The 26,138-nt window shown below is 45.5% G+C and overlaps 2 protein-coding genes across 8 annotated transcripts in view; one reads left to right on the forward strand and one right to left on the reverse strand.

Annotated features, from left to right (window-relative positions):
* LOC125709804 (intersectin-1-like) overlaps nucleotides 1-20,919 on the reverse strand; it is a 44,935-nt gene extending 24,016 nt beyond the window's left edge. For 4 of the 7 annotated variants that reach the window (XM_048978682.1, XM_048978681.1, XM_048978680.1 and 1 more), the window contains exons 1-9: nucleotides 20,653-20,918; nucleotides 11,897-11,960; nucleotides 10,281-10,376; nucleotides 5,339-5,402; nucleotides 4,428-4,588; nucleotides 3,939-4,100; nucleotides 3,661-3,739; nucleotides 1,728-1,834; nucleotides 486-549 (exon numbers count right to left, since the gene is read on the reverse strand). In XM_048978682.1, the coding sequence (XP_048834639.1) occupies nucleotides 486-549; nucleotides 1,728-1,834; nucleotides 3,661-3,739; nucleotides 3,939-4,100; nucleotides 4,428-4,588; nucleotides 5,339-5,402; nucleotides 10,281-10,376; nucleotides 11,897-11,924 (761 nt within the window). In that variant the 5' untranslated portion in view covers nucleotides 11,925-11,960; nucleotides 20,653-20,918. Of the gene's footprint in view, nucleotides 1-485; nucleotides 550-1,727; nucleotides 1,835-3,660; nucleotides 3,740-3,938; nucleotides 4,101-4,427; nucleotides 4,589-5,338; nucleotides 5,403-10,280; nucleotides 10,377-11,896; nucleotides 11,961-18,610; nucleotides 18,830-20,652 lie in introns of all 7 variants that reach the window. The other 3 variants (XM_048978678.1, XM_048978679.1, XM_048978683.1) reach the window with 3 other exon arrangements.
* A 2,385-nt stretch (nucleotides 20,920-23,304) lies between these two features.
* On the forward strand, nucleotides 23,305-25,185 carry LOC125709816 (cystatin-like). Its single transcript, XM_048978705.1, has 3 exons — nucleotides 23,305-23,551; nucleotides 24,079-24,192; nucleotides 24,930-25,185. The coding sequence occupies exons 1-3, from the start codon at nucleotides 23,354-23,356 to the stop codon at nucleotides 25,035-25,037; spliced, it is 420 nt and encodes a 139-aa protein (XP_048834662.1). The 5' UTR covers nucleotides 23,305-23,353; the 3' UTR covers nucleotides 25,038-25,185.
* The last annotated feature ends 953 nt before the right edge of the window (nucleotides 25,186-26,138 follow it).

A 26,138-nucleotide genomic window follows, 5' to 3' on the forward strand; every position in this document is an offset into this window, starting at 1 on the left:
ACTGTAGAAGTGAGCATCATTAGAGTGTAACAAGCTCTATAAATTCATAGTGATTTCACAGAATCATCCCACACACCAAAAAAATACGGCCAAGAAATATCCATTATTCATTCAGACTCAAATGGCAATTTTTGTCAGTAATTACTGCATTCCTGAAACCACCAGTATCTGTTCAAATAGAATGTCTAACAAAAGCTCTCTAAAAAGCACTCATAAGTTAGGTGTGACTTGTGTGATGAGTCATCATCATCATCATCATCATCATCATCATCATCATCATCATCATCATAGAGCTCATAGGAGAGCAGGGTTCAGGACGCAAGTGGCACGGCATAAAGAACCAGGATGAGCAAATGCAGGCTGCACTCAACATGGTTAATGATGAAAATTCTACAGAAAGAATGCATGGACCTCACCCTGACAGGCCACTGTTAATAGTAATGGATCAATGCGAATAAATGTCACGTTAATCATTCAGGTCTTACCAGATCGAAGCAAGCTGTGCTTGTGGCAGACTTGACTGCATCAGAATGGTCCTTGCTTGAGGTCCTATGGAAAAAAGATAAAACTAATAAAAATCACCACAAGAATCTATGTTCTACACCGACAAATTGTGAACACAATGAACAGCGATCTCCTTCTCGGGATCTTCGTTCAGATATTAAGACTGAGATGAACATTGTCTTTATTGATCCCAAGGGGAAATTCTGGTGCATAGAGTAGCAAGAATGTAGTGCACAGACAAACATACATATAGAGCAAAACAAAAAAGTACAAAGACTGTACAGATAATACAATCAAGAAAACATGGTGCAAACAAATTTAAAAAGTACATAGTATTTAAACAGAACATCCTGAAAAATGATCGATGGCTAAAAGTGCTACAGTACTGCTACAACAAGTTTGACTTTAAAGAAACAAGCATTTCACACAAGTCTAAGAGACACATGCTAGTTCACTGAGTCACATCCAAAGTGTCCTTGATTTGTCTGTGGTTGCAGTCCATTCCCATCCCTGGGGCTCGCTGATCCTCCTATCACAGGACCCCAGGTTTTATATACATCCAGAACAATCCGTGAGGAGCCCTTTCAGCTGGCAATAAAGAGCATTAAATCGGAAGAGCCCCCCCCCCCCCCCCCCGATCCTCTGCTCCAAGGTCGACGTTTCCCAGCTGGCAGCGCTGAGGCAGCGGTGCCGTAAGCGGACCTGAGGAGGCGGAGAAATCAGCGGGGGACACATGCCGTCCCGGAGCAGGAGCGCTCCTGTTACATCGCTGGCCATGCCTCGTCTCGCCACCCTTGTCAACAAAATTCAGGGTGTCTGTTTTTCTTCACGTCCAGCTGAATTGAGGTCCTGTACTTAACACAACCCAGCACAGGCACCGGAAGCGTCTGCAAACCAATTCGGTAAAGAGGCCGAGCAGAAAGCCAGAGAGTTTCATGAATGATGATGACTGGCATCCATTTCTAACCACTCATCTCATACTCCCTCCTCCTGCTTAGGGTCCATCTCTAACCTCTACTGACACTTTGTAGTACATGTATACAACACAGTGAAAGAGTCCACAGAAAATGCCCTGTTCCTTTATGGAAAACCCGGCACGGCTCTTAAATCTATTCCCAGGCCTTTACAGCACTATAGCTGGTAATGATGGAATGAAAATCACTGAAGCAATGAGATGCATAGAGGCAGTAGTATTAACCTTAAAGACCTGGGTTTTAGCCTACCTGTCAGATGGCCGCTCATCATTTTGTCCTGGCTGTTGAAGAGCTGCCGATACTTTAGTCTTGAGGACTGTGGGACCGCCCATTCGACGGAGAGGCCCGCTGGGGTGCTGAGGGGTGCAGGGAGGCATAAGGGTCATTCTCACATTACCGTAGTGCATCCATTTTTTGTCATTTTTAAAACTTGTTATACAGCTTAATTGTGTAACCTATCGAATTTACCTCAGGGGTAGTTAATCAGTTTTATTATATTACCATTTATTTCTGTAATAAAAAAAAAAAAAACAGAATTTCATCACACCAGGGCAAGAGTCACCTAAATTAGGAAAAAAATGTATAAAACTAACAAACTGAATTAAAAATATACATCTTATTATACAAATTTTACATTCAAGAAAGATGAGAAAAAGATGCGTTTTGTTCGTTCTTAAAACTGACATTGTAATAATATTTTTGACTATCTATTTGGGGAAAATGGAAATGGAAAATCAGAATAACAAATGACAAAATCCTAATAACTAAAAATTTAAGATGATGTCAGTTGCTCTACACAAAAAAACCACTGAATTTCATTGTAACATTATAAAAAAAAAAGAATTCTCACGTTCATGAGAATGATCCATAAGAATAAAGAGTTAGAGTGACCTTATCTACCAGACATTTAAAGAGTATACATAATTAACACTATTCCTGTATTCAGTTACTCCCTAAACCCTAAGTATTCAGCAAAGCAAAGCCCGGATGGAGATTCAAAGCAAGGAGATTTAGTGCAGCTAAAGTGAAAAAGGTCATAATCGCAAAGAGGTATGGCTGCTCTAAGCTGCACAACCACCCAAAGTGCTGCTGTGAAATTATTAATAAATACAAAATTCTTAGCAAATGGTCTTAGGAGCAGAGAACAGTAGGCTGTAGCTGCAGTGATGTTCTTACTCTGCACAACAGGGGTTAGGGTTGGGAACAGAGTTAAAAATAATCAGGGGAATCCCCTCATCACATGTCAGTGGGAGGGAATCCCTAGATCAGGTCTGCTTTCATTTGAGGGTCCTTGAACTTTTCATACTCCTAACATGAAAAACAAGAGAATTTCTAAGCCCTAAAGCAGAAGACTTCCAAATATGATAGAACTGATCAAATGTAGGCACTGTAGAGAATCACTTCAGGTGGGTATTGATGAAGCAAAAGAAGAAATGAAGTCATAAGAGGTTAAAATATCTCGTTAGGGAGTTTGGTATAGGTCAAGACATACTGTAGCCTTCCAGGGCCTTATCATGTGACCAGGCCTAATCATGTGACCAGGCCTTATCATGTGACCAGGCCTTATCATGTGACCAGGCCTGAAACTGTTCAACTTCTTCAAAATACAAACCAAGACAGAATTTGCCCTTCCTGCAGACAGATACTGACATGTTGCAAATCCCCTTGCCCAAGCTTAGGCAAACCTGGCCCCAGCCTCAAATAACAACTAGGAAATGAGACATGAAAAAAAATCTATATCTAGGATAGCAGACATGGACAGGACACTTGGCGTGGCATTCTGGGAAATCGGCTAGAACTGAGGACATCAACAACTTAATACTCATGACTTAAATTTGCAACAAACTGCCTTCATGTTATGTTGATAATCAATGCATGTACAAACAACTTAATGTCTCCCCAATCCAGTGAAATCCAGATATAAACAAGCCCAAGGTCATACTTCATGTGGGCTGTACCAAAGCCATTTCTTCTAGGGGTACTAACATTTAATCTGTATCGCCCTGACATCTCGATCTCCAATAATTCAGCTGATCAACAGTGATCCAGGTCATGGGTCAAAGAATGGACAGGACTTTACACCACCCCCCCATGCTTGCCACACAAGCCCCTCCATTTCCCATTTCACAACAAAGACCACCTTCCCTGGTGACATAAGGCGGGGGGCAGGGACTGAACTCACTTGGACGATTCGAAGGACTGTCCTTTCTGTATCTTGGCACCGGGGCGGTTGAAAGAGGAGCTTTTGTTTAGACCCGTAGCTGAGGAACCAAAAACAAAAGGGGACCACCATGTTACAACAGTTACTACAGTTACAGAGAAGCAGGGCATTGTGGGTAACTACTTATCATACCGGCTACACACTTTCACATGTCTTGTTGGATCAAGTTTCAACATTTGATTCGTTCATTCCTAAAAGAACGATACGGTCCTTGTAGTTGACGAGAGAGGAGACCGTACCTGGATGTGTGAATGCCGGCACAGCTTGGATGATGGCCGGAGCCCCGTTGGCCACGGGGGGAAAGGAGGGAGACACAGATGACACGAGAGGAGGCGAAATGCCTACCCCCGGCAATGGGGGTGCACCTGGGAGGGCTGGTATTCCAGCCATACCCACCATGCCTGCAGGGCAGACAAGGGGGGGTGATGCTGAATATGCTTCTGTACCACAACAGGTCATGTCAAGCCCAGGTCCTGGACTCTTGCCTTAACCACCTTGGAAACATGCATCTTACCCCACAGCCCGTTGAGCAGAAATGCTCCCTATAAATAAACTGTGTCATGGCCACCGTGAATAAAACCCAGAGTCACTGGGCTCTCCCACCAGAAGAGATACACCCCCACCGACAGCATAACAAGCCTATTTAGCGCTTGGCTCAGGGATCGATGGTCAGCGTGCCAGTCTTGCCATCTGCCTCAGCTCTCCTCCTCCACCCTGCGATGCCGTACCGAAAGGCGAGGCCGGTGGGATGGAGAGAGGTGGCTGCTTCATGGTGGGGGGCAACGTCAGGGGCAGCGGGTGACCCTGCAGTTTCAGCTTGATCAGCTTCATGGCTATGGAGAACTCATGGATGTCCATCTTCCCGTCGTTGTTCAGGTCAGCCAGGGCCCTGAAGATGTACAGCAGAGTAAGAGGAGGAAGAAAAGACTGAGGCGGTGGGGCGGTGTGAGGCTTTGTGGGTTTGGATTCTTTGCCCGTACTCAGAAGTTTGCAGGTTCAAATCCCATGATTGGTAAAGGGATGGAGCCCTCGCGTAAGCCCCTTAAACCCAACTGTCTCAGGGACTGGCGGACCCTCAATTGTGCATCGCTTTGGATAAGAGAGAGTGCTAAACATGTAAATGTTTTATTAACCCCCCCCTGCCCTCCCTATATGTAATCGCTCAACTGTTTTAGTCCTAGTCGTTTGAAGCTCCAAAGAATCACAGCTCTGTTTCATGCGTGAATTGACCATAAAGTCACTTGACGTGACTGATATGCAGCTGAGGTCTGACGACAATTTTTCCCTCCCGTTTTGCTGTTATTTACCGACCTGCCAGCTGTGTTTGAAGGTGCTGGCAGAGGCTCTCGCAGAGAGAGACCAGGCAAACGCTCTTCTCTAAAAACACAGAAGGTGAATGGAAAGTGCGCCTGTGCTAAGAGCACAGCTCCGTGTCGCCCAGAGATCACGGAGGTTGTCAGGAAGTTGCCATAATCCCACTCTCATTTCATTCAAATTTCGGTTCCCGTTGGCCTTCAGACCAGCTAAACCTCTGGCAATCTGGTTCATTATCAGTGTGACAAATAAACAAACAAACAAACAAAAGGCACAGCTGTCCGGCAGTCGTCGTCATTGCCGGAGACTCTCGCCAGCGACTTACCATATCTGTGCCAGGATAGGAGCAGGAAGGCCGGACTGAAGGAAGAAATTCCGAGCTTGGTCACCTGGGGACGCAAAGAATCGGGAGAATGGCCCGTCAGCTCCTACAAAACACTAACAAAGATAAAAGGCTGCTTCCCTCGATTTATATCAAACAGGTTTCCGTTGCAGCACAAAAGCGATATCACTGCACCGCTCTTAAACCTACTCCCAGGTCTCTACTCTGCAGATAACCTGCACCGCAATTCACGCCTCAGCATTACCAAGAGTCGTTCCCAGTCCCAAACACGACAAGCTACGTTTGGGCGGTAATATGATACTATGGTATACTGTGGTATTTCGGGTATGCCTCTGTATTTTCATTCCCAAAAACTTATTGTGTGTGAATTTTAAAATCGACAAGATTTCAAAATTCAGGTTTTCCTTCCCAAGTCAGCCCACGTAGTCAGCGTCTGGGACACGGGCTGGAGCTCGCCAGCCTGCTTGCTGTAATCACCGAGGCCAATAACCAACCACTGTCTGGTGTCCCGGATCAACCAGGGCTTAACAGAACAGGCTGGGCCAAAAGCAGTTTGTCCAGGCCACAGGACAGCTCTTCAAATCTGTCAGATCTTCAGATGTTTGGCTAAGCCCTAAGCGTGTGCTGCTCGATAAAAGTGAATTATTTCAAATGAGAAAAGGGTTTCAGTTTGAGAAGCACTAACCCTTTACAGCTTTAATTTTCTTGCAAATTCTTATGTTTTAAAATCCACATCATGTAATATCTAGGAATGGGCCGATCCACATTTGTTCAGTTCTGATCCGATTCTGATAAACAACTGCTGATACCGATACAGATTCCAATATTCAAGCTCTTTTTACTTAAATATTCTAATGTAATACACACATATAAAAGTAGTAAATACAATGTATGCCCAAAAAAAACCGTGAATTCGGCTACTAGAAACGTGTAACGTCCTGCTCCACCTCATATGTACATATTTTCGTACATCTTATGTACCATTTTTGAGCCTTTTTCCAGTTCAATGTCAATATTTTCCAAGCGAGTATAAGCAAGTGGCGGACGCTTAAAAGGCCCCACAATCTGTCTCTCACTGGCAACAGTGTCACTTACACTTCACTGCGATCGCAGCCCCTCGTGTATCACAAGCTGCAGTGAGTGCGGGAAACAGCCCAAGCCACTAATTGTTAAAAAGTTGCATAAGTTGCGTAAAATACTTCCGGATTGTCACCCTCTTATCTGATGTTCTTACGCTCCTCGTACTACAAAAGGTATGCGTATGATGTCACAACGGGCGGAAGTCTCTGCACTCACATCCACCGAGTGGCAAATAGGCCCAATTCCAAATCGGTCCCTACACACTCTTCCTCACCACTTCGCTTTGGTTTGCGCATCCCCGAGACCCTTCGGCATGTTGAAGTGTGTCCAAAAACAGCAAGGGCTAAGGGGGGAGTGGTCTATTATGCCCTCCTGAAGTGATTCAGCGGCGATGAAGGCTCAGGCACCTCCACTACCACTTACCAATGCCCCACAATGCTTTGCACACAGGAAACAGAACAGCACAAAAAATGTTGAGAATGATGTCATGTAAATGTAAGAACACAATTAATACCACTGAATGTTTAAAACACACGCATATGTTACGAACATGACGGTTCATTTCAGCGAGATGAATAGGCATGACAATAATCACGGTATATATGATGTCCGCCGATGGCTTGCCATTATCCGCAGTTTCGGTCATCCACGGTAGGTCTTAGAATGTACCACCCGCAGAGGGTTTTCCCATAGAAATGAATGGATGGTCCCCATTTAGATAGTGTGTGTATGTGTGTGTGTGTGTGTGTATGTATGTGTGTGTGTTACATAAAATGAACTTCAGACTTTCCATTCAGTGTGATAAAAGCACATCTTTTTCACAGTGGATAAACCTCTTGGATTTCTTAATACAGTGGAACCCCCTTATAGTGATCATCCTCTTATATGGATTAAAAAGCTTGGGACAGAATCACTCCTGTGCAAATACAGTTTAAATAATTCCCTTATTCCAATCACGTCCTCCGCTTACAGTGTTCATTTTGTAGTTTTTTTAATACTTAAATTATGGTAATTCTTTTATTTACTTGCCTACTTTGCCTTGCGGTAATCCATCTGCTTGTGGCTAGTTACCTGAAGCTAATGCTGCGTCCACAGAAAATATGATGGGAAAAAGAAAGACATTTTCTCTCAATGACAAATATAGACTCAAAGCTTATGATAAGCTGCCAAAAATGAGCCAACGAGATACAGCAGTGATAGTATCATAAGCTGTATTTTACGTACAGTATTATACTGTGTTATAGCATATTTGAATTATACACGCGGGGCGGCATGGTGGTGCAGTGGTTAGCACTGTTGCCTCACACCTCTAGGACCCGGGTTCGAGTTTCCGCCTGGGTCACATGTGTGTGGAGTTTGCATGTTCTCCCCATGTCGTCGTGGGGTTTCCTCCGGGTACTCCGGTTTCCCCCCACAGTCCAAAAACATGCTGAGGCTAATTGGAGTCGCTAAATTGCCCATAGGTATGCATGTGTGAGTGAATGGTGTGTGAGTGTGCCCTGCGATGGGCTGGCCCCCCATCCTGGGTTGTTCCCTGCCTCGTGCCCATTGCTTCCGGGATAGGCTCCGGACCCCCCGCGACCCAATAGGATAAGCGGTTTGGAAAATGGATGGATGGATGGAATTATACACGCTCAGTAATTTCATTTGCACAGCACTGTTAATTTGAAAACTGAATACAGCTATACTGTATTTTGAAAGCCAATAAAATTAAGCAAATAGCAAAAACATTCTTTAAAAAAAAAAAAAAATGGTTTTAATGATCATCCGCTTATAGTGACCAGTTTCACTCACACAGACGTGATCACTAGAAGCGTAACTCGTACATTATTAAAGAAATGTTAACGTCATATCACATCTCATCATATCACAACATAACGCATTTCCGCTTTCCTGTGAAGAGGACTGGAAAAGGTGGGGTGAGGGTGAGTTTGTCTCACATCTTTCTCGCTAAAATTTCCTTCAGTTTAAGTGTGTTGTGTCGTGAGGGCGACTCGTAATGAAGGTGAAGTGTCGGGGGTTTAGTTTGGCACTGGGTCATAGACGCCATTTGACTGCCGCAAAAACCACCGATAACAGGAAAGAGGTGTCGTGCGATCGATTGTACAAATGGATTTGACAAGAAACAGGAGCTCTCTTTTTAGAAATTGCCAAAATCAAAATAAGTAAGTATAGGACGAGGATCGGTCACATACGACCAATACCTGATCCGACAAATAGGTCCGGATTGGTGCCGATCAGTCCGAATGTCGGATCGGTGCATCTACAGTAATAACTAAATGAGCTGTAACGATACAGGACATGTGCGCGTCACATATCCATGCCTCGGCACAGGGGTGCAAGCAGACGCTATCTAAAGACAAATGCCCATGAAACAAACATGTCACAAGCTTGCCACTGTTCACCCCATTTACTCCCACTGCTGAGATAGAGCAGTGTGTGGGTCAGGGGGTTAGGGGGCCGTGTCTGTGACTGGAAGGTCGTTGGTACGAATGACTGACAGTCAGTAAGGCACTTGGCCACAATCACTCCAGAAACTAAATGACCCCGCTTTCGCAACTGTACATCACTATATAAATTCAGTCGGCAAAAGTGTAGCTTGTAGCTCAGCGTGCAAAAATTCCTGTGCAAACATGTGACCAAGACCAGCTGCGGTCGGCACGTCAGGCAGATCCACATGACGTGGGGGTGAGAAGGAGAAACAGGGAACTTTCTTGAGTTTTTGGGGATTTTAATAAGCTGGCAAAGAGGAACACGAAGGATCCCCACTTGGCCTTTGGCAGAGGAGGGCACAACAGGCGGAAATACGAGAGAGATGCCAGGAACTGGGACTGGGAAAAGGTGCACCTGACGTTACAAAGAAAAAGCTCTTTTGCGTTATTGGAATTTAGCTGCAGACAGACGCCAGTCACCTGACTCCGCCTCCCCTAGGACCGCCTAACCCAACAAATGACCTTATCATGCAGCGGCTTGTAATTAAATACTCAAAATAAGACCAAAAGAGAGACACAGAGGCATGACCCAGGTACTGAAGATTTATATTACACAGCAGAGCCCAGAAGCGTGACACCGGGAAATAAACAGCCAGTTTGCTTAAACACGTCGTCCTTTTAGTCGAGTTCCCAAAGACGCTAGGCAGCCCTCTGACCTTTAATGCCGAAAGGCTTTTTATACAGAGAGCTTGTGCTTTTAATACCCTCCACGGCAAGAAGACAACTCGAATAATCACTTCTGCTCTCCACCCCCGAGAGCAGGGGGGCTCATTAAAGCTCTCTTTAAACTTCCTTAAAAGCATGTTTCACACAGCACCATGCCTGGAGTTCCCGGCCTCTGTGGGGGCCACAGCTGACCTTCTCCAAAATGAGTACGGGTTGGGGGGGGGCAAACGCCAGTCTGCCACCCTCCCAAGCACATAAATACCTTTTTCACCGAGCCACCCCAAAACAGGCGCTGATTTCAGCCGCCCGCCACTTTTATTCCTTTACGCCGTTACGGGACAAAGTTTGCTTTTGTGCAACACAGAGAGTCGCCCATCCCAGGGGACAGAGTCGTTTTCAAACTGGCCCTCCTCACAAACATGTCCAGGGTCATATAAACATCTCCTGCAGAGCTTTACCGGCGCAGTGAGTCCCTGCCATCTCAGCCAGCTCACCTAGGTGTTAAACACGCCCACTTTACCCCGATGCACTCTCATTAGCCAGTGCCTGAACCCATAAATATTTACTCAGTGCTACCTTGTGCTCTCTCTCAAAGACACACTCCTCTGTAAGCTCCTCCAGCGCCCCACAGGGGAGGCGATACGCTGTACCAGAGACTCCGTGACCCCCACCCCACCCAGACTGACCTGTGATGAAGCCCGCCAATGTGGGGGCCAGGCTGTGGAACTGCTGGTCATGCTTGGCCCGTTCATCCACAGAGATGACCCAGGCATCCAGGCCCCCTGACAGACAGAGGGAGAGAGAGAGAGAGAGAGAGAGAGAGAGAGAGAGAGAAAGAGAGAGAGGACAATCAATGAATGAATAATTAATGAAGGATGCTTTACGTGCCATTTGCACAACTTCATTGCAATGCTTCTTTTTGCATATCCCATGATGCTCTCCTCTGAGACATACATGCACGAAAATATATTCACAATGAAGAGCAAAGCTTGGCATTCAAATCTACCCATTTATATGGCACCCCTAGAACATTTCGGGGGCGTTAAATGCCCAACAGCAATATGACTTTTCTGCCAAAGCCGGGATTCGAACCAGCAACCTTCCGATCACAGGCAAAGGCCTAACCCGCCGAGCTACGCACTGAGAGAGAAACACACATGATGACTTCTAAAGCAATATACACAGAAAACAAACTTCCATAACACAGTTACAGACCATGCAGTTGTGTGAGAGCTGATCTCTTTTCAGATTATGCTGCTATTGAGCCTGGGCCTTCAGTATAGAAGCTCTAGTGGATTTAGTTGAGTAAATGAACAGATTCATTATCCGGGTGAATGACCTGCCTGACAGTGTAGATATATTTCCCCGGCACTACAAAGGTCTCCATCAGCATCCGTAACTGATCTTGCCCAATATCCCACATCAGTCGTGACCCCAAGGCATTGGTGTTGCCACACGTGCAATCATCTGTCCGCCAGCCGGACGGTAAACCATCGTCGCTGGGGCGGAGCACTGATTACATCATGGATAAGCAGATTGCGGCGTGAAGGCTTCAAGCCAGGGTTGGAGGGAGAGACCATCATGGGGGTCTGATTTCAGGGCCATGATGGGGGGGGCGGTGGGGGGCAATAGCGGACAGATGAGGGGGATGGGCCGGCGTACAGACAGCCAGAGGGAGGAGCAAATGCAGAATGTGCAAGAGGAAATGAAAAGCAGGGAGCAGAGTTACACACAGCAACAGAGAAACTCAGCACCCGTCTGGGGAATGGGGGGGGGGGGTATCGGAAAGGTAGGGTGCCGATTTCAGAAGCAGCTGTAGTAAACATTTACATTTTATTTATTTAGCAGGTGCTTTTATCCAAAGTGCCATGCAATTGAGAGAGAGTAGGATCATCCCTGGAGCAATTGCTGGTCAAGAGCCTCGGTCAACAAATCAACAGTGAAAACACTGCCAGCCCTGGGAAGTGAACCAGCAACCTTCTGATCACAGACACAGCCCCCTAACCCACTGAGCAATAAGCAAAACGTAACAGGCTGAAAATCTGGAATACGGGATGCTATGTTAGCCTGTCAGTCAAAAAATGAAGAGGCAAAGCACCAAATGTCCCCACAATTTGATAAAAACCCTGCTATTTTTGACATTGTGGGGACTGTCTATTCATTCCATTTTTTCAAGAAATTCAATTCTATAAAATTTTGTGAAGGCAATTAAAAAAACGGAAAATGCCAAAAGTCTTGTATTTTGTTTGGTTACTTATGGTTAAGGTTAGGGCAGGGTGGGGGTTACGGTTGTGATACTTACCGCCAAAGGCAGGTGGGTACTGAGCCATGGTCCGGTCAGTCAGCTGGCACTGGGCGGGACGCTCCTGGGGGCAAAGTTACAGGACAAACGTTACATCACTGTCAGGGGGGCAATTCACGTCTTCACGGATTTTATATAAAAGTAGGAAATAGTTATTTTCAGTTCTCGAAGTCCACCAGAGAGCAGTTTATCAAGCATACTTGTGTGAGAACACGCACACACTGCCCAGCTGACTGCTACCCTCCAAATCCCAAGTAGGTAGCACCTCCCTGTGACCCTGTCTGTGACAGCACTGTACCAGTGTGGGACGCTCACAGGCCGAGAAACGATCAAAGAAATAAACTCTTCTGACGTCTACCTCGATCTCTTGTTAGTCTCACTGCTCGTCATTATGCCTCCACGAGCCGACACAAATGGTGTTCCTCGCTAATGAGGACACACACACACACACACACACACACACACACACACACACACACACACACACACACACACACACACACACACACACACACACACGGGCATTCCTGAAAAACAGAAACGGAGGGGGGTCACTCGCTGCACTCCTCAAAGCGGGAGCAGTGTTAGGGTTAGGTGTTCATCTCCACAGCTGTGCCATCGGCCCTGCTGACTTAACACCAGTGTCACCCCCCCCCCCCCCCCCACACATAATAATATTCGTAGCACAAAGGGGAGGCTTCACACCATGTTCCATCACTATCTGCATTCAGTATTCTTAAAGATAAAATTGACTGTTTGGCTTGAGATTTCATGCCTCTGCTGGCTGCTCCAGATTGGGGAAGCTCCCCCCCCCCCCCCCATCCCCCTCTTTAATGCCACCCCCCCCAACCCCCCCAACTCCCCTACCCCCCCAACCCCCCTCCCCCCCCCCTACCCATCCCACTGGGAGGCTCTGAAACCGCACAGAGGTGCTTCTGACATGGAGACGAGGGCAAATCCTGCAAGTGAAAAAACCAAAAAGGGAGAGTGAGAGAAAGAGAGAGAGAGAGAGAGAGAGCAGGGTGAGAGAGAGAGAGAGCAGGGTGAGAGAGAGAGAGAGCAGGGTGAGAGAGAGAAAGAGAGAGAGAGCAGGGTGAGAGAGAGAAAGAGAGAGAGAGCAGGGTGAGAGAGAGAGAGAGAGAGAGCAGGGTGAGAGAGAGAGAGAGAGAGAGAGAGAGAGAGAGAGAGAGCAGGGTGAGAGAGAGAGAGAGAGAGAGAGAGAGAGCAGGGTGAGAGAGAGAAAGAGAGAGAGAGCAGGGTGAGAGAGAAGCCCGAGGTTCTCCTGCGAGGATAAATTTACTGGCTGTGACAATAGCCAGGAGGAGAGGGCAGTTTACAGTCCGCTGGACAAAAACATGGCGGCGAAGGTTTTCCAAAAAGCGACAGAGACAAGAGGGTGACAGGGAAGCTGGACCCTCCCCAGGACACGTTCCCTACACGGGGGGGCAGACGGCACAGCTGGAGAGATTACCACGGCTGGAAGGCCATCACTCCTCGCAGGATTCTGGCAAAATCCGGAGCTCTCCGTACACTCAGACTGAACACGGACAAAAATAGCCATCATTCCTCTGAGCAGAAATGTCAGAAAAGACTTTTATTCTGCTTTATTCCACTCCAGTTCTGAAGTAGCTAACAAACACACAAACACTTGCATTTCCAGAATTTCCAAATCTGACCAAAATCCTTAACAAAAACAGCCCCTTCTGCAGCACAGAAGTTCTGCGAAATGTCAATGGTGTGGATACATTCACACACCAAAGTGAATAAATTCTAATATATTCAGAATGACTCATTGGGGGGGGGGGGGCTGTCAAGCCCCCACACCAGAATCCTTTTTCCTTTGACGCTTTTGGTCCTTATTCAGAGAATTCATATTCTCTCCCAGCCTGTTTACTTCAGCATGTTTGGGGGGTACGCACCCACGCCTCTACATCTGCACTCATGAGGTTATCACAGCCAACTGTCCTTGGGTAAGGGGCGCAATTCAATGCAACATTTAAAGCTACAGGCTCCAATTCGGCTACTATAAGTATTCAGACAGGTAACGATATTAAACAAACCTGTAATTACCACAGTGTGATCCCAGAGTGAGGAGAGGATGAGGATGGAATTCGGACTTTCCAGGAAAATTTTGAGAGGAACGGCAGCAGTGTAAATCCAATAATTTGTTATTAAATATCAGAACCACTGGAGAAGGATTTCAGCCAACCAAAGGATGCAAGAAATGTATCCATAAGACTGTAAAGACTGTCGGCCTACAAACAGACACTGCGGTAACTTTCAGAGGCCGAATCTCGCACGTGGAGGCCTGTCCTTTTCCTTCCCCCAGGAACTCGGACAGAAAGCATCATTACTTCTCTTCCAAACCTTAAAAGCTGTCCACGACGCTTTTTTCAGCTCACATCACATCTTGCCCCATTGCCATGAAACCCGTTGCCAAAATCACCCGCGGTCCTGCCGTTTTGAGGTTAGCGTAGGCGAGGTAAGATGAAGCAACAGCAGATGGCTCCATCCTGACATTTTATGCACCAATTCTCGCTTTGTTCGGCTTACGAAGCAGACCAGCCGACAAAAAGGCCAGTGTGGGTTTAGCGATTAAACCAACCACGCATGCCTGTCCCAGGACCCTAATCACACGGAGCTCGGACATCAAAATTATCTTGACAGCCTTCTGGACGGGGGGGGTACTTTTTTTTATTATTAAGAAGAAAACTGGCCAATGATAAGATTCCTTAGTTATCTGCAGAGCTGTGAGAAAACATTCTGCAGTATATTATAATGTCCAGTGTAATATTAATAACACTAAAAAGGGGCAGTTTGTGTGATAAGAAGGTCGCAGGTTCAAATCCCAAGGTCAGCAGAGTGATTTAACCACTGGGCCCTTGCGCAACGCCATTAATCCACCGGTTCCCCAGGGACTGCCTGACGCGGCTTTCTCAAAGATGCAGGCAAAGCCGCTTTGGATGAAGGTGTCTACTAAAAAGAAACTGAATGCAAATATACCTCCAGCAGCCCTTGATTGCTGGCGCAGCTGTGCGGACATCAAAAGACGCCACCCCTCAGACCCAAACGACAGGACACTGAAGAGTGTCACATCACACACAGACCTCATCGTCTCCGTGATGAAAAACAAACAGGCAAGGCCCCCCCAGGCCCCTGCTGCAGGCCCCCTGATGTAGGTCTCTAGCCTCTGCCTCTTCACACCTGAATGACAGGACCTCAGCTGTGTTTGACTGTCCCCCCTAATCGGAGGCTCGCCCTCCAGTGGACCACCGGGAGCAGGCGCAAACAATGGGGGTGTAATGGCGCACGAAAATCACGGTTCGCTATGCGCCTCGGTTCTGGAGTCACGGTTTGCTACATTTTTGGTGCAAGGAGGGTAAAAGAAACAAAACATAAATTGCTTCTTTTTTTGTTATTAAACAGCGGTTTACTGATCAAAGTATGAAGTAACTTTGATCAGTAAAAAGTCTGTCAGTACTGCTGCAACCAACTAATAAAAAACTAAAATGCGCTTAAAAGTAAATCAAAATAAATATCCATTAAGGTGCCCATTTAGAAACTTAACTGTACCTGATCCGTCCTGTATTCACATTAGCGGCTTTCAGCTTCATACTTGAACTGTGCAACACAAATATGGTCTTAAAAAATGCAAAGCGTGACAAAATAAAATATTTATGGTGTAACATACAAAAAATACCCCTGCTACACTTGTATTCACATTAACAGCTTCCAGCTTCACATTAGGATGTAGGCACACATGCGCAGTGCTGCGGCGTCATCCGCCCCTTTACGATTGTCGCTCGAGGGAAACGCACAGACACACAAAGGTTCCACATTTGCTGCATTCGTTCGGTACAAATGCATAACGAACCGAAAAACCTGTATCGAAAACTTTCAGTACGAATGCGTGTACCGTTATACTGATAATAAGACAGTATAACACAGAGCCTAACTTCACATTAGAAAACAGTTCAAAGGAACTTGTGATACTTGGTAAAGTTACTATAAAAGGTGATCAAACACAAGTAATGAGCCAGGGAATGAAGAAAACATTTGAGCATTGGGCAGGGACTGCAGCGAGCTGCTTTAACCCCCTTCACAAGATGCCATACAGTAGAAACAGTAGTACACAGTCAAGGAGGGCACCTGCATGTGCGCACACAACCACACACACACACACACACACACACGCACACGCACACGCACACGCACACGCACACACACACACACACACACACACACACACACACACACACACACACACACACCTCTCCATTTCTCTGGGCATAACCTTAACCCCAACTATGACACCGTTAACCACTAGACCAACAGAATAGAAGATCTTTGGCATTTTTAACTGAAAAATGGTCCCAAAATGTCAAATAACAGGTCATCATCAAATTGTGGGGGACATTTGGTGCCCAGAGGGTAAAATAAACATAAACCACACACACACAGACACACACAGACACACACAGACACCTAGGTTCAATGCTCTTAATGTACCCTTCCACAGAGGGTTCACAGAGATGGAAATAGCATGCAGTGGGTGTAGTGGGTAGAATCGGAAGAGGCTGGTAAATCAGGTCGGCCTTTTGACAAACAACCAAAGACTTTCAAAGTTAAGTTACAAAGCATGTAAAACAGTGAGTGGGACAACCTGGTGAACAGAACCACATTTTGTCATGGCCCAAAAGCTCTTCTCACTACGGGGGGATGGACTACAAAAGGAATGACTATCTGCTTTTGGTCCTGAGTTACTACTGGCCAAGAAAACAGAGCAAGCCAATGTATACAAGCAGGGGAGAGCAAGAGGCAGGTGGAACAAACCAATACAGACAGCGAGGGACTGCCTCCATCCTCCTTTTTATCACAGAGGCCTGTGAAGAAGGTGGTGTATCCGAGCGTTCGGCCCGTACACTGAGAGATTCGGTGTTCCAGCAATACCAGCAGTACGCCGAATCAGCACCAAAACACCGGCTGTCAGACTGGACGCAGGGTGAGAAAGCAGAGCGTGTTTACAGGGTACCGGCAGAGTGACGCAGCCCGCGGCAAGCCCACCTGCTGATGTCTAGAGCAGAGAAGCAGGGCGTGAAAGACAGACGGCAGAAGAATGGGACGATCATGTGACTCACAGCGCAATCGCTACAGCGAGGAGGTAGTCAGGGCCAATCAAACATTCATGATCACGCTAACTGAATTTTTTGTTTTATTTATTTTTTTGGAGGGAGGGGTCATCCGCCTGGGCGACCAGAAGGGCTGTCTGTCACTAAGGGGGAAGGCAGCCATTAATAACGGCCGGTAACCATCCGTGAATAAATAATCCAGCGCGATTTAATTAGTGGCTCCCTGGCATTGGTACACGGAGGCATTGGGGGCAGCCATGGTCCTCTGCTTTACAGCACCGCCGCTGCAGGGCCCCCTCCCCCACAGAGCCCCACCAACCTTGCATACCCTTCAAAAAAGGTGGGGGGGGGGGGGAAAGAACCACTGTGCTGAGAATGATGGGAGAAGGGGGACGGTGTCAAAGACCACAAGCGGATCATCCCCCTTTCAGATCCTCCAGTAGCTTCCGAATTCCGAATGTCACATGGCACGAATGAAACCAATACATGAACAAAAAGTAAAAGCTCTACAAGATCAGGCTATGAGCTATGGGCCAAACTTAGGCCAGGAAGCAGCATCTAACACGTGCAGAGATGCTGAAGTAAGCACTCTGCACTCCACTTACAGCACATGAGGGCTGGTGCAGATTGACAGAGAGAAGACCTGACAGTCATCTGTCTGGATAAAGCCTCTTAGGGGACAGAAACCCTGAGCATCACGCTTCTTCAGTGAGACACCAGGTGGGGGGGACAAACGCCCCCCTAGGAATTAGGGCCTTCTCATAATTACTTACCCTCCATGTCACGCCCCTGCCTAGCGCCCATGCATGCAATTTTCCATTCTTCATTAAAAATAAGCAAGTAGCACGTTTAGGGGTGGGATGTGAATGTTTATCTCTGGTGACTCTAATCCCAGCGCTTACAGAACACTGCTCCCGCACCGCGGGTTTTAATTGCTCCGAGTCACAATGCAGCATTTCCAAGTATGTCTTTGGTTTGACGCAACACGCCCCAAAGCCACTAAAGCAAAACAGACCAGGAATATTCTGCTGATGTCTGATGAGTCAGTAACATCTTTAAGACAAACTCTGAACACAGAAATGTACAACACACATTCTCTGGGACAGTGACTAGCGAAGACACAGAATGCTATTTCCTTGCCCAACACTGGGGTACACTGACAGTCGTGTAGGTTCTAACATACACACACACGCTGACTCGCAGCGGACTCACATACAATAACGGACACACAGACAACCCTATTCTCTCTCGACTGCCTGAGACAGGGGAAATAAATAAAGAGGCAACAATTACAATGACGACAGGACAATGGCAGAAATTGCTCTGAGTCAGTAATTACAGAGGCCCAAACGAGGCAAACAAAGACCGCTCCGTATGACGAGGACGGAAGGCCCCATCGTTTGGCAGGCCCTCGCTGGTCAGCCATCCTCCAAGTCCACAACCCTACCACGCACGGCAAGGACCACTCCGTCCTTTATGCAGCAACGCATCACAACGCTACGGACGCGGTTCCGGCGGCCCTTCGAGGGCGAGGCACTTCCCTACGTTAACCTGTTGTTTTTAAATACGTCGTTGAGGAATGGACCTGCTCTCCGCCATTTCGGCGACTCCCTCTCCCCACGCAAGGTTCTTCTGGCAGCTGATCACCACGACCACGTCCTCAGCTTCTCGCTGGAGTTGGGATGTTACGCAACAGACAGGGGCAGCCGACATCAGGACGGGACGACACTGAAGGAAGTCCTCCCGCTGCAGCATTCTGAGTCATGGTGAAGACATGACAGGCCCAAGCCGGAGGGCACAGCTCCTAAAACACCACAGGGCCTTCATAGGAAATGGGTTTCCTCACAGAGTTACCACATCCACATTGCTTAACGGGATAGACCGAAAAGGCATGCATCCACAGACAGAAAGAAATCACCCACAAGTCCGAAACGGGCAAACATCTACAAAACGACGTTCGCTCCGAAACCTTCATATTATATGCTTAGCATTTCCATATTTCCATATGACATTACACAAACGGTATACATATCATCTGATTTTTAACTTTGAAATGCAGAAAGTAGAAGAGCTACATCTACCATCAAATAAGACCAAGAATCACATGCAGCCCAAACCGCCTAAGATGCGGGATAGACTGGACGTGTTGAGTCGCAGAAGCTGACTCTGCAATAGAAAAGGCTGCCCCAAAACTTCAGCACTACTCCGCTGATGCGTTTACAAATGTGCAACCGCACGCCATGTCAACACATTGGGAATAACCTCTAGCTGCCAGTAGAGTAAATCTGTAATTAGAGGAACAATTCCCATCTGGAGAGAAGCACCTTCAAATTAATCTGCAGAGATCGACATGAGCAGTGCCAGAAACTGCTGAAGGAACTGTGTGAGCCCACGACTAATTGTGCTTAAAAAAACAGAGAATAAAATGCTCAAAATAGGATGAACTGTGCAACCCTCATCCCTTTACCCCCAGAATGAAACCTTTCAGATGGGACCTTGTCCAAGCCCTGATTGACTGCAACCCCCGGAGCGATTACAGTCCTCATTCGCTTATAACGGCAAACTTAAATAAAAACCGTCAAAAGCACATCCAGAACCACGCATTATCGATTTAACACTAACTACTGAACAATAAGCGATATATTTATAGCAGGAGGGGCCGCAGCTTAATCCGTCCTGGGGGAAAAAATAAAATCTCTTAACCATAAAAACTATGCAATTCTGTGAGGTATTTTAAAGGAGGGTAAAAGAACAAAGGGCACGAATTAATGGTGCATAAGTACGGAAATCTGCCTGTCACGGATGCTGACATTGTGCGACAGGGAAAGGACGGGACACGCGGGCCGTGACAGTATGTGGGTTCCGGCCTGCAGCCGGCAGCGATCGCGTTTTAAAGCCCAGCCACAGACTACAAAATGCTTGCTTTCATCTGCAGAAACAAAGGGGGATCATGCAATTTAATCGGGAGAGGGACCGAGATAGCGGTCAGCCCCCCCAACCCCCAACCTCCGTATATGGCATCGTAGAAATCACGGCCGCCCTTTAGAATAGCGGCTCCCAAGCTGAAATCACAAGGTAAGACCGAGCAGAGACATATGTAGGGCGAAGGACTTGGCAATGCCTGCAAATAAAACGGTGGCTATTTGCGTAATAATAACTGACACCGGTGACATCTGCGAGTGCAGTTTCGTCCGGACAGACCCCGATCGGAGATTGCACGGCATTGCACAATTTCTTCTCCTTCTCCTCTTCCTCCTGCACAAATCACGACATTTCTAGCTGAACCGACACCGAACAGCGGCATGTCAAGGGCGTAAGACTCTGCAATTTGTGCAAAGCATAAGCCGGAGAGTCCGCTCCCGTTAACTTTGAATGCACCCACGCTGGCCAATATACTATACATATTAAATGTAACACAAATACTGCTGCAGCCACCAGGCAAATGGTGCTGCCTGTTACCATCCCAGTGTGCTAAATCAGGTTTAATGAAGCGACGCTTATTCTCCTAGGATAACCCTGGTTCCCTTAGCCGGGCAATAATCCTGCCAGTTACTCCTGCTTTAAAAAGCGCTCCTGCTGAGATCGGCTGTTAAGCATCAGCTCGCCAAAACGTCTCCGCGATCCTACCTCATTGTCAGCCGGCCACGGTGAATGATCCTGCCCGTTATCTTAGCAAAAGCCGAACGCCGGAGGAAAGTCGAGGAGACGTCCGGGCGATCTCGTCCCTTCCTCGGATGGATCCGTTTTTCTCATTGAACCTTCTTACTGCTACGCAGCTGCCGTACGAACGCCCCTTAAGTCACGCCTTCCGAGAGCCATGTTAGCGCTGTTTCGTTTCGAGCCTCTTATCTGATCTAAGATCGGTTTATACTCAATCAAACAGTGCCATCACCATTATAAGCTTACAGATAAAACTGATCGCATATCAGTTGCTAAAGGAGTAATATATCAGCCCCGTTGCGTTAAGATGATTGACAGTTGTATAAACCAATAGAATTTGACAACAGTGGCCTCCAAATAGTGGAGGTTAAGAGTTTAACCAATTGTGTTTCAGATTAATGAAATTGACGTTTAAAAAAGCAAATAGCAACGAGCAGATGCGCATTTTTATGCCAAGGTGTAACTAATGTTGTTGAAAAGTGCGTTAAGTATGCGAGAAAGTGAGATTATCATCCATCCATCCATCTTTATTATGGCAGGTTTCACAGTGAATCATAGAGCGTTTGCCAGCTGACACAGGGCTGAGGTACACCCTGGATGAGATACAAGTGTAAGATTCACATAAACTCATAATTCTAAAAACTGTTTTAATGGAATTCCCGTACCTATCAGCAGCATATGGCCATATCGTTCTGTTTTGCAAATTTCCATTTTATTAAAGATAAAGAAAAATATAACGGAAACGTGTCATTTAAACGTGAATTAGCAAATTATACTTAAAATACGTTTTGAATGGCATTATTGCATTATATCGATCTTGCAATTTCAGTAGGCCTACCTTAAATTGTAAATATTGTTTTAAAAAAAATTCTTTTGAAATTAAGCATATTACATTCAACTTTATTCAAAGATTTGTCACGCTGTCCTGTGTTGCACGAGCCCCAGTATGCTAATTGGTACTGGGTTATTCCCCAGTTATTCCACACACACAGAGGAGGATTTTTTCCAAATCCCAGCAGTGTCTTAGCAACCCCACATTCCGACACAGGCTTGGGCCAGCTAATAAATCAAAAACAAATACAACCCACGGGGCTTTTCCTGGGAGTGACTGCATGCATAGCTCTGATTTAGCATCGCTAATCTCCTTCTGCACTTCTATTACGAGAAGAAACTTCCATATAAGTGATGGATTTTGTAAAATCCTAACACTGCGTAATATACTGTATGCTCGAGGAATTTTGGGGTCTTGTTTCTAGATTATAGAGAAGCTCCATACAGATTCTGCCATGTTCAAAGCAGAACGGTCCTTAGAATGACAGAGTGGTTCTTAATCCCGGTCTTAGGCAGGTTTTTCTTTAAATTGAGGCCAATGCTGAGGGTGAGAACAAGAGGTATAATTCCACTTGCATGCAGGTATGGCTGATGTTAGCGACGCCCCCCCCCCCCCCCCCCACAACTATGTACTGGATAATTTAGTACAAGATAGATGGATCCTTGCTGGATTTGTCTAGTTTTACTCCTTAAACCAAAAATTTACTTAATTACTGTTAAGTAGAATTATTGAGACAGCTCTCTCTTTCTCTCTCTTTCTGATGATTCAGCTGTAACAGTGCAAATAAACGCCCTCTACCCATTTCCCAACTGTTTATCCAGTACAGGATCACAACATGCGTAAGCTTCCAGACAGGGATGAAAGATGTTGATCTATAGCAGGACACACACACTCTGCGCAATTTAGAACTGCCAATTAGCCAAACTGCATGTCATTGCACCCAGGGAAACCCTGTGACACGTACTGAGCACAACCACACAGACAAGGGCAGGATTTAAAGTCCCAAGTATGGACGTGTGGGGCAGCAGTGCTTTCTGTATTTCAATTCCTTCTTATCATGCATTTACACCTGCGAAATCTTTTGAAAATGTTTTAAGAAATCACAGTCAAGTAGCCTGTTGATCAAGCCCTAGAGATACAGTGTAAGAAATGTGGCAACTCCACAAAGCAAGACTAAATCCTTCCAGGTATAATCTTCCACTTCAAGTTTAAAAATGAGAAGGAGTTTCAGCCTGTTTCCTCTCCTTAGGTGGATTATTCCGGTTTGTACTGGACCTGATTCAGAACAACAGAATCCAGACTGAGAGCACCACCCGCAGGATAGAATCTGATATTGACTTTCTGAACACAGGTCATGTAAATACTGAAATTGCACAAAAAAAAATTTTCACAAGGTAAAATTCCAGGCCCTGCAATGATAAGAACCCTTGACTTTTCCAAGAAGCACGATGATTTTGCAGCTGACGTGTTTTCAAACGTACATTGTAGATTGTATAAGGCTTTATATTGAAGCCATTGTTGAAACTCATTGGTAAATTTTTATATAATAATAATAATAATAATAATAATAATAATGATGACACTGACTGGAGTTCTGCTTTATTTTTTACACTTGCACCATTTCCCTCTGCAGGAGTCTGGGAAAGCAAATATTTAATGGTACTATATGTCCTCGGAGTGGCAAAGTTCATAAATCTTCACTGTATGTGCGTGTTTCTGTGTTTGTTTACAGAGTGTGTGTGTGTGTGTGTGCGAGAGTGTGTGTGTGTGTGCATAGATAAAATTGCTCTGCCTGCATGCACACAGCATTCTCGCAGCATACTCGCCTAAGTAGATATGATCTGGGCTCGCTGGGCACTTCTCTGTGGCCTTCTCTCCTTCACCTCTGTGGCTCGTTCAGCACCTCTGGAGAGCGTCTCTCAGCATGACCCAGAGGTGCAGGCCTGCCTCAGCTTCGCCCTGCATAGCTTCAACTTCTTCAGCAAAGAGCTGCACCTCTACACCGTCACTAACATCCACTCTGTGAAGAGGGCGGTGAGTCAGATTTTAATAATCTTCATGCGTAATCAGCATAATAATAAGTACTCTGCTTCTATATATTTATATTTCCATCTATAATTTACACAAAAATTATAAGATCCATCCTGATTTTGGAAATTATATATGAAAATATAATTGCCTCAAACTACTGCAAAACCTCTTGTTTTGCAATAGAAAATTTTGCTTGCTCGTTCACAAGAGATAATGATATCTCTCTAAAGGACCCTAACACTGTTTGTTCATGTCAGTAACAACATTCTGTGCAGGGTCTGTATCACGGGCCTTTTTGAAAGCAAACAACCATGTACCCTCTAAAAGCTCCCCAAAAATGTGTAGAGAACTAATTCACTGTGTACAGCACATGTTGTAAATCGTTTTGTTTCTTTGTGACTTGCAAACTAACACACAAATATTTAAGCTTCTAAAATCAGCAGAAGTATAGGTTGACATTTAATCGCTCCATTTAGTCTTTGCTGTGTAAGCAAGGAAAATGTAAACTAATACTAAACATTATTCCTCAGAATATCGGTGGGGGCCAGTATCACATAACCGCGGAAATCACGAAATCCCAGTGCAAGAAGGTTTTGGAGGAGAATAAGGACTCCTGTCAGACACAGATGTCTCCTGAGAACAAGGTACCCTGTGTTATTTAAACGAAAAAAGCAACTCAGAATGGGGCCACCTTCTTCTCTTCTGCAGTTAAACTGTTAACTTAAGAATCAGAAGGTAGTATATTACCTCCAAATTCATTGAACTACATTCATATTCCTGGAAATATACTGCAAATATAACATGTCTTACATAGCTTATGTGGACAGTACATACCTGCCCTGAGTAATGAGTTTGGTTTGGGGTACGTTCAGAATATAGATGTGAATGTAGAAAGTATGAAACCATTATGGCATGTGTGTGTTACAGAGACTGACAAACATCTCAGGCACCATGTAATATGGTGTCGCCATATGATTACATCAGAGCTCCCCAGCAGGTGGCCTCAAAATACTAGTTAATCCAGACCATGTGATCAATCCCCACTCCCCATTTCGAGGGCAATGACTGTCGTTGATGGAATTTGATCCTCCAGTAAAAATAATTGGGGTCCACTGGTTTTCATCATATTTTATGTTTCCATAGTTCAGGTACATTGAATGCTAGCAGCGATAATGTATTAAGACCCAGCTGTTATATATTGTTACATTGTTCGTCTTCTGCCTATGTGCTTTCTGGCCGCATTATCTGCTCTGTTCTATGTATTTTGATTAATTCTTTCATCGCTCTTTTCATTATACATGCTTTAATTGTGTCGAATCGCCTGCTGTTTGGCTGCAGTTCACCCTTTTCCTGCCGTGTGTCGCCCCCTTCTGTCTGGCAGGTGTTACACTGCGAGTTCGTGGTTTTGAGCGCTCCGTGGAAGAAGCAGCGCACTTTGATCCGGAGCTCCTGTACCCCCGAGGCCAACACCACATACGATTCGCGGTGATACAAAGCTCTTTCATTGTGGATTATACCAAAGGCCAACCTGTCCCAGAAACCCTCTGGTGAAAATGATAAATATTCCCTGCCTTTGTTCTGTGGAAATTAATCTCTGAAATACACGTTATTTCAAATTAAAATGAACAGAAATATGACTCTTGAGGGTTTTTTTTTTCCAACAAGCTTGAGAACATATTTTATTGAGCTTTCTGATATTTTTTGTAGCACTGTAAGAAATCTATGTGTATTCCACGCTCACAGATCATAGGTACTTCGTCCTTGTCCTGTCCTATATCAGATTGTTTCACTGGAAGGAGTTGCCATTTCAGCACACATCTCTTTGTGCACTTTGAACAGAAATCCTTGGTGGCTTCTTTATACGTACATACCTTTGGAACATTTCACATTCATAATCAGTACTTTGCGGTTCATAGTTATTGGTTTTTTTCTGTGACCAACAAGAAAGACGTAAAGATTTCACAAGGTCCTCCTAGAGGAAAATTGATCATCACAGTTGGGTAGCAGGAGAGAGCCAAACTAAACTAGGTCTTTATTGAAGTTGCATCTTGGATATGATGTTCATCGTAATTTTTGCTACTGGAAGGAGAAAATTATCATGGGTGGGCAAGAGAATTAGTGCCCAAAAGGAAATATTGTTTTACCTTTGAGCAAGTTCTTAAAATTCTTCACTTAAGACATACAACTATATAAACAGATGATTTTGAAATGTCTACCAATTGACAATGAAAGTAAATCTTATAAAAGTATATCTAAGGAATGCTTCTAGCTACTCTACTTACAGTTATCTGGAAATTCCAACTTGTTAGTCTTGCTAAAAAATAATCCCCTGTACTCTCCTGCTGGGTTAAATCACTAGCACGCCCTCGGATACTTAGCAAAGGAATGTACTATTGCAATTTACTGTGTCATTCATCTATTTCAACCATGTACTGCACCTCTACCCTGTGCTCCATGCACCCCTTGAAACAGGCTTATTTGTGGATCAAGCAGCATTTGTCAAGTTGTCTATCCCTCACACCAGAGGAAAAGGCTTGTCTCTTAGCATTTAGTTTACAACCCTTCTTATCCTCCACCTGCAATTGGGACA

The sequence above is a fragment of the Brienomyrus brachyistius genome, chromosome 16 (genome assembly GCF_023856365.1).
Source record: "Brienomyrus brachyistius isolate T26 chromosome 16, BBRACH_0.4, whole genome shotgun sequence".
NCBI classification, from domain to species: domain Eukaryota; kingdom Metazoa; phylum Chordata; class Actinopteri; order Osteoglossiformes; family Mormyridae; genus Brienomyrus; species Brienomyrus brachyistius.

What these genes read in the sequence shown, in the direction of transcription:
- LOC125709816 (XM_048978705.1), top strand. Translation starts at nt 23,354, where the DNA reads ATGATCTGGGCTCGCTGGGCACTTCTCTGTGGCCTTCTCTCCTTCACC. An exon ending in TCCACTCTGTGAAGAGGGCG is followed by an intron (nt 23,552 to 24,078) that starts GTGAGTCAGATT and finishes ATTATTCCTCAG; the next exon opens with AATATCGGTGGGGGCCAGTA. An exon ending in AGATGTCTCCTGAGAACAAG is followed by an intron (nt 24,193 to 24,929) that starts GTACCCTGTGTT and finishes TCTGTCTGGCAG; the next exon opens with GTGTTACACTGCGAGTTCGT.